The sequence below is a fragment of the Mizuhopecten yessoensis genome, unplaced genomic scaffold (assembly GCF_002113885.1).
Source record: "Mizuhopecten yessoensis strain PY_sf001 unplaced genomic scaffold, ASM211388v2 scaffold245, whole genome shotgun sequence".
NCBI classification, from domain to species: Eukaryota; Metazoa; Mollusca; class Bivalvia; order Pectinida; family Pectinidae; genus Mizuhopecten; species Mizuhopecten yessoensis.
In genome coordinates this window covers 1650923-1659876 of record NW_018403450.1, presented here as the reverse complement: position 1 = coordinate 1659876, position 8954 = coordinate 1650923, and the positions used below count along the sequence as shown (strand labels likewise).

Genomic DNA, 8954 nt, shown 5'->3' with positions numbered 1-8954 from the left:
GCTAGAGATGGGCTAGAACTAGTACAGGTAGAGACAGCTCGGAGACGACTGAGAGCGAGACCAAATGATAGAGACCGATCCTAATACTTGATGTTACCAGAATAAACATTTAACCAACCATCAACCCTTGTCACTCGTATTGTGTTACATCTTGACAATGACGTAAATCGAGAACATTCCGACATGCCTATCATCTAGGTAGTACACCTGCCTTTGATGGAAGGGAGATAAGTCCTACATCCATGTTCAACTTTACATAATGTGGGTTATACAATAAACCTAAATTATATCAGAAATGATTGTGTATTTTGCATAAATCCTCGATTTTATTATGCACTTGACTGCCAACATTTTCTCTGTATATACCGTTTAAACACCAACATTAGTCCCGGTTATTGATAATTTCTGAATTCTAAATGACGTTTTTCACTTTTAAGTTCATTTTAAATGATTATTTGTTTATCTCTGTTAAAAAAAAAAGCACAAGATCCTTCTCTGTATTTTCATCGCCAAGCTACTTTAACCAATCAGAGGTTAGAATTAAAAAAAAATCCGCGCCAAACGTTGCGGTATATGACGTTATCCTATATAGTCATTTAACATTTTTAAGATAAAATGATCAATTAAACAAGTAAAAACCTTTCATTATTAAGGAAAACAACTCATTTGTATATTAGTATTTATTACTTTCACCGACAAAACTATTTCTGCATTAAGACATTGCGGAGATACGGGGTGTTACCCTGGACGACACGCTTCATTATTTGGCTATGAACAAATGTAATAAGATTATCTCACACGTTACTGATAGATTAAACTTGAGAATAGACTGACCTTTTTTGTTACAAATGATATGCAATAATTTCTTGTCGGTAGCCCTCTCTTTATCACATAAATACCTCTGTTTGTAACACTTTATGCCGTCTGTAGTATAGTGTGTACATATAACATGAATGCTCCATCGATTTTTCTACCATATTTTTCTACATATTACGTGAACAATTATATATCATGGAGTTCGTGATTGCTTTAACCAGGCTACATTAGGAGGCCATTTTGCACGTGGTAGGTTTTCAAGCGGCCCGTTATTAAAGTCGTACGGGAACATGCTATGCATACTCATAAACGACTGGATAGTCTCTGCTGTACCGGGCTGTTTACTATATGTCCATTCCATTATGACTGTTTGCACGTCAACCTGACGGAAGAATTCATCGGCACCATTCAGCACATGATCCTCGTATCCCTCCACGTCCAGTTTGATAACAACCTTGGTAAGAGGGTTAGAGGATAGCAAAGACAGTAAGTCATTCAACAGGATAGTGTTGACTAATTCGCGGTACTGTCCTATCAAAATCACGTCAGATCCATTCCGTTTGTTAGGGTTGTTGTTTAACACAAATGTGCCCCCGATATTGTTCTGGTCGCGCCCCAGAGCAACCTGTTCGTGGATGTCCGATATTGCATTGAACACAATTGTGAGATCTGCAGGAAAATGACCTGCGTTATATGAAGAACATAATCGCTGGACGTTATCTATTAAGGGTTCCACCGATACAACCCGGCGACCAAGTTTGGCGATTTCCAATGAAATGACTCCGATATTTGCACCTATGTCAACAAATTGAAGATCTTTATCAGCTTGAAGGTAAGACACAACAGCTAAGGCTACATCACGTTCCCAAGTTCCAGAGATCAAAATGTTTTGCGAGATGTATTTATCTACCGACGGCTCATGGACAAAGATAGGAGTGTCCCCCGATCGTGTTCGGAGGGTGCCTTCACGGAACGAAGGGAGATTCTCACAGACAGTTTTATTTTCTTTCCATGTATGACCATTCCAGTTATAAACAGAACGTTTTGGATCATGTGATGTTGTCGGATTAACATGCTTTACTGGAAGAGTATGCGACTTTTTATTATCTATATCTTTAGTATATATATTTGCACCGTTCCTTGCATGTGTTTGTGACAATGTGACTGGATGAAGACCCATTAAAAACTTGTCATGTGAAGAGTCGATTGGCAATTCTTTCTTTCCAAATGTCTCTGCCATGGTACGCAATCCAATGTCTTGATTAACCGGTGTTTTAGATTTGAGGTATACGTAGCACATTAAGCCGATATTTAGGCTGATTGAAACTGCCATCACGATTGTGGTCTGTCTTGTTTTCATGGTTAGTTGAAGGAATTTCTTTCCAGATTATCTACAAGATATGAAATAATTTATTCACATTAATTATTATATAGATAATAAAACGAATAACATTTTCTGTTGTGGTTGTAAAAAAACCCAACGAAAATTGCAAGAATAGAAAGGGCACTGATACGGCACGATTGCTTGGCCATCCGTAATATGTGAATACATATAAATCTAAATTGATTTGATAAAACGTGATGATGCTCATTCACTTACCTGCTTAGCATATACGTAAAAATCAATAAAATAATAATAAGTACAAACCTTCTTACCAAACAGTATAGCGAAGTCCCGTGGAAAGGAATATCGGAGGAAATACACAGTTCCTACGGTGTCAGTGAATATACGCCATGTTCTGAATTATCCAACGAAAAAACACAGAGTTCTTACTTAGCAGGAATTACTTCATTTATACCAGTCTCTTCCATTTATCATGCTTAATGTAATATGGCGCACCATCTACAAAGCTGTTTTTTTTTATTTCATTTCATTTTTCACCCACTTGTTGGTGAAAGACATGCCTATCAAATAGCTTCTTTGTCACACGTACTTACTGACAAACGACAGAGCTGGCATCTGGAGAACACCACGATGTTTACCTTATTTTCTTGATAATGCCACAAATATCAAACTGTCTCTTTATTATAACTTACTTCGGGGAACATGACACATCCACCGAACACGAGCACTGTAGGAAACTGACAACTCTCGTCGTTACTATGGTTGTACCACCACTAATTAACACCGAGTCTGAATAAGGCACAAGCTGACACAACACAGACAGATGTAACAAGGACTAACATTTAGACAGCAATGTAAAGGATGAGCATCCAGAGTAGACATCTTAACTTGTTTTACCTAGGTTAAGGTTTAAGCTAATTTCTCTGGCTATTTTGGGTGTGATCGGTATTGTCATCAACATTTATAATTGTTTCAAAACGGTTTAACTGTACTAAAGTGATTTCATTTCAAAAGCAAATGCAGATGAACTTTGACCTACCTGTATATCGATGTTATATCTATATATAGATATAGATTGCCTCCGCCGTCTACGTAATTTACAAGCGCTAAACAGGGATTATCACCTCGTCACCTGTCAAAATAGAAAGAAAACATTTTAATAACCAGCGAGATAGTGGGTGGGCCGTATATCTCATTATCGAACGTTTGGGGCTTATGCATTTTATTGTATCATTTCTAATGTATATGGACAAAACCAAATAACGACGTAGGTCTTAAATATTCTAATAAAGCGGATATATATAACTGTTTTTATTAATCCATTCTATCCCTTACCAACCGACCAATGTGATTGCGTTCCTCATGTTCAATAATTATTCACACATATATATAACATTTGGTTGTGAAAATGAGCAATGCTCCAAAAGACCAGAATTCTCTTTAACCAGTTAATGTATCTTTCTGTAGATTGAATTCATAATCATTTTGTATATTTATGATATTAGCTGTCCCTTTTCGCTTCATGTCTACACGCAATTAGAAATAAACTTTCGCTCGTTTGAACAAAAGTACCACTGATGTGTCCTAAATGGGCTTCATGGCTATCCGATGTTTTATAGTTTACTTTCAACTTTCCACTATATTAGGTTCCTGTGATCTCTGCTATGCAAAGCCTTTGACTTCTTAACAGTGTCGCTGGAATACCAACTACGTGGTCACTGGTGACGTAAGTGCATCAAAAGAGTTCCTTCCCTTTGGTCACAGTAGAAGTGAACAAGGTGTTGTAAACATTAATGTGCGCATATGTCCTTCTAAATGCATATATCTGGTGATTTTTCGGGGATTGAGAAAATATACCTGCTGTAATCACTGCATCTTGTAAAAGGCGAATACGGTGCAAGCATTTATTGCGCAAAACCCAAGACAGTAAGAAATTTTGTTAAGGACTGGTTAAGCTATTAGAAGGGTAATGCGATAAAAATGTGTTTATTAAGATTCTAGAGTAGTTCTACTGATGTCCTTATAATTAGATGTTCAAGGAAATGTGATGAAAAAGGTCAATGTATGGTCAAAACCATTTTGGTTAGCTGTGAGCATACTTGAAATCAAACATGGTCGCCAAAGATTCCGCTTGAACATCTATTTTGAACCTCAACTCAAATTAATTGAATTTGCTAATATTCAATAGTAATGAGGGTGTTAGATATTTGTGTATAATCCAGACGAAGTATTTTTCAATAGAGATTTTAATCCTGATACAGTCGCCATGACTACAAACTTGAAATGCATTCCATTGAAACTTTGCTTCAGATAATCATGATTCTAGCCAAGAAATGATCATTTCATGTTTCTAACCAACAAAAAGATCAGTTCATGTTTCTAACCAACAAAATATCAGTTCAAGTTTCTAACTAACAAAAGATCAGTTCATGTTTCTAACCAACAAAAGAACAGTTCATGTTTCTAACAAACAAGTGAACAGTTCATGTGTCTAACCGACAAATGAACAGTTCATGTTTCTAACCAACAAATGAACAGTTCATGTGTCTAACCAACAAATGAACAGTTCATGTTTTGAACCAACAAGTGATCAGTTCATGGTTCTAACCATCAAATAATCAGTTCATGGTTCTAACCATCAAATAATCAGTTCATGGTTCTAACCATCAAATAATCAGTTAATGGTTCTAACCAACAAATGAATATTTCATGGTTCTAACCAACAAATGAATATTTCATGGGTCTAACCAACAAATGATTATTTATGGTTCTAACCAACAAATAAATATTTCATGGTTCTAACCAACAAATGATTATTTCATGGTTCTAACCAACAAATGATTATTTCATGGTTCCACCCAATCATAAGTAATGGTTCTTCAGCCTCTTGTTATAATGTTGTTTGGTTAAAATTTAATTCCATATGACTGTAAATCAATATCAGAACAAAAGCAAAATCAGATATGCTGTCAACGGGATGAGCGAGCCTTAAAAAAACGCCATCCTCAGTCCTATTTACTGTGTCCTCAGTCCTATTTACAATGTCATCAGTCCTATTTACAGTGTCCTCAGTCTTATTTACAGTGTCCGCAGCCTATTTACAGTGTCCTCAGTCCTATTTCCAGTGTCCTCAGTCCTATTTCCAGTGTCCTCAGACTCATTTACAGTGTCCGCAGCCTATTTACAGTGTCCTCAGTCTCATTTACTGTGTCCTCAGTCCTATTTCCAGTGTCCTCAGTCTTATTTACAGTGTCCGCAGCCTATTTACAATGTCATCAGTCCTATTTCCAGTGTCCTCAGTCCTATTTACAGTGTCCCCAGTCCTATTTACAGTGCCCTCAGTCCTATTTCCAGTGTCCCCAGTCCTATTTCCAGTGTCCTCAGTCTTATTTACAGTGTCCGCAGCCTATTTACAGTGTCATCAGTCCTATTTACAGTGTCCTAAGTCCTATTTACAGTGTCCGCAGCCTATTTACAGTGTCCTCAGTCATATTTACAGTGTCCTCAGTCCTATTTACAGTGTCCTCAGTCATATTTACAGTGTCCTCAGTCCTATTTACAGTGTCCTCGGTCCTATTTACAGTGTCCTCAGCCCTATTTACAGTGTCCCCAGCCCTACTTACAGTGTCATCAGTCCTACTTACAGTGTCCTCAGCCCTATTTACAGTGTCCGATACACAAACAAGCAATGGTTTAAACGACAGTTAATCTTCACTGAACACATGCATCTGTTCATCTTGTTCAGGTCTAGATGTAAATAACAATAACCTATCATAATATGTTGATATTACATCTTTAGGTTAACCATTATCATGCCAATAAATGGTGGTTATGTATTGTATCATTCTGACATTAGATAAATGATTGTCATTAAATATATCAATGATTGTAATTGAATATATAAAGTCAGTATCTTAAAAGAAAAAAAGGCGAGATGAAAATGTGTATCAAGACATCAGTTTTATGTTTAAGCACACATACAGGTGCATACCGACCTCACTATGGCTGTTATCAGCTCACCTCTGGGTTAAGACTGCTGTGAGTGTGCACCGCAAGGTCTAGGGTATGCTTCTAGCAAAGAGAAACTAAACATATTGGAACTGTGCGCCATGTGACAGGAAAACAAAATAATATAAGAAATAGTGCGTTCCCCTTTGATTCGTGAACAATGACTTTAACATTGGTAGTGTTATAAGAATAAGTTGCAGTATGAAATGACTTACCTTCTCATTTCACGGACAGTTTACGCAGTGTCTTTAGTTTACAAACTCAGAACAACGCTATCGGGCCACAAGATAGTAAAGCCTCTACACAGTTCGTCACGTGTGACACACGAGGAAGTATGTCAATAAGTCAACTCATTGGTTCTTGTCATGGTAGCTCGAGTTCACATCAATAGTTTTGCTAGTGTCTTTTTATGAAATTTGTAATTCAAGGAGGATAAAACTGTAATTGCTTCATGCCTTTAACGCATTTCCATACACATACACAGTCAGCTACTAGGTCGACCTACATGTATTATATAATAACGTGTTAACATAACGCACTTGTCTGTAGCGACGATATGTATGTACATATTGTCACACACGCCGATAACAGTCAACGGTTATCAAGGTATTCGTGACAAAAGTTTTATGGAATGTACAAACCAGCATATAATTGATACAATGAACATCGGTGCATGACATCACGTCCGTCTACCGTCTGTAATTGTTCAGTTATCATTTTAACTACCAATTTTACTATGTTCCAAGATTTTGATGCAACTCACAAATTAAACAAAATATATAAGCTTTTGTAGATTGGAGAAAAAGTATAAGACATGAAATGTTTTTTTTTAAGTTTCTTTTTTAAGTATTTTTTAACGGTTTCTACTGATGATGGACCAATAGAGGGCCACTTTTATGAATCACATCACTGAAATATGACAACCTGCATACGATACGTATACCATGTCACTCAATGCTTAATATGTTGGCCCTAAATGACTTCGGAAGTCGATTGGCCGTTAAGCAATACACATAAAGAAAAGACAATATGAAAACGAGCTAATAAAAGGTGTCTTAGGAAGATCCATAAAAATGCAAGGTTAGAAAAAGGAGAAGAGAAATGAAGAAGGTATTTTCCAATGTATATTAAGGTTCAACACGCCCCCTAAAAAATGCTGCAGTCACCTAAAATTTCAACCCCATGATTTGTCGTATTCAAAGAAGTCAATTAAAATTCGGAACTTATATTTGTAATTTGTATATATTGAACTTTAACATAGGCAATACAAAAAATACATAGCTAGGTTAACGTAGTCGAAAAAAAGGGCATTAAAGCTGATCGTATAGCATGTCAATATCTTTAACGACCCAACTGAGTGCAAAGAAATGACCCATAATTTACAGTTCATTTGTATACCTAGGTCATTCGGTCCTTTATTCTCTACTACAAGCTGTTGATAGGATTTCTGACCTTGAATAAGTATCCACGTTGCCATGCGAATCCACTAAAATCATAGTAAAATCCCCTGGTAATATATTTTAGCAGATTATAAATAAGATAACAATGAACTTTAGATGATATGCCATTTGAGAACATTTTGTGATGTAATGAATGCGCGAGACATGTTATAAACATTTTAGCTGAAAAGTACGATAATGTTTATAACAAGTTAAGCTTTATTATAATAACATTAAATGTTAAGAAAAGAGACTTTATATGAAGTTTGAGCACAATGTCTATGATTTTGCACAAGTAAAATATGTTAGTCGGACGTTTTACAATGATTTTTGTACATTTCCATAGCAACAATAATCTACATTTGAGACCAGTATGCCCTTCTACACCTAATTAAAGAGAAATTAAGATCCGCGTGACCTAGGTACACAAATTAATTTTAAATGAAATGTTATTTCGTAGCATTCAGTGGGTCGCTAAAGAGTTCGACATGTTATAAGTTCGGTGAGCTATTTTTATGAAGACATCGGCCTTAATGCTTCATTATTGACTACATTAACCTGGTTATGTACATTTTAACAGGTCATGTACAAGTTCAATATATTTAAATTACATATATGTATTCCGATTTTGTATAAGGGTATTTGAATATGACTTACCAGGGGTTGACATTTAGTGTAACTATTAAGGGGGCTTGTTGAACGTTAAGAAAAATCACAGCAGGAAACATCCGATTCTGGAATGCTGACATTTTTATTATGTAAAGTCATATAAGAGTGCCTGATAAAAAGCAAACTTATGTATAAGTGACACCTACCTTACTTAAATAAGGGGCACTTAATATGTAGATGTCCAACTGGTCGAGTTGAATTGTTCAATCCTATCTTTATCTTACAGAACACATACCTCACTGACTTATCAGCTAAAACTCTTGGTGAAGACTACACATGCATTGACCTTATCAACTCGCATTGTCTGTGCTTACGTCTAAAGGGAAGTAAACATATGTAGTATTTGAGTAAGAGCCGAAATAGTCATTTTGTAAAGATGTACGCTTAATTTCAATTCGATCATAAAAGTGGCAACGCAAAAATACGGCGATATTCCTATTTATTTATTTTTTTATTTTTCGAACAATTAAAATTTTGGAAAGAAATAAACTGAATATATGCATAACACCTGAATTAACAGGGACCAAGCTACACCTCTGCAGGCAGGGATTGATAACAGAACACACCAGCTGGTATCCCCTTGTAGTAAGAGGCAACTAATGTTGAAACACCCTACAGAAATTGGATTTTGTTAGTCTTCTTCATGAGGGCAGAACAACGACCAAATCAAATCAATC

At 36.1% G+C, this 8954-nt stretch overlaps 1 protein-coding gene across 5 annotated transcripts; it reads right to left on the bottom strand.

Annotated features, from left to right (window-relative positions):
- Positions 1 to 591: 591 nt before the first annotated feature.
- Positions 592 to 8509, bottom strand: LOC110444245. Of its 5 annotated transcripts, none has more exons than XM_021488805.1 (4): positions 6385 to 6670; positions 3201 to 3293; positions 2465 to 2555; positions 592 to 2207 (listed from the first exon to the last, which is right to left on the bottom strand). In XM_021488805.1, the coding sequence occupies exon 4, from the start codon at positions 2174 to 2176 to the stop codon at positions 1010 to 1012; it is 1167 nt and encodes a 388-aa protein (XP_021344480.1). In that variant the 5' UTR covers positions 2177 to 2207; positions 2465 to 2555; positions 3201 to 3293; positions 6385 to 6670; the 3' UTR covers positions 592 to 1009. The 5 variants fall into 5 exon arrangements, with proteins under 5 accessions (XP_021344480.1, XP_021344416.1, XP_021344546.1 ...); XM_021488741.1 differs by having other exon boundaries at positions 2473 to 2555; XM_021488871.1 differs by lacking the exons at positions 2465 to 2555; positions 6385 to 6670 and adding an exon at positions 8424 to 8509.
- Between the last annotated feature and the right edge of the window lie 445 nt (positions 8510 to 8954).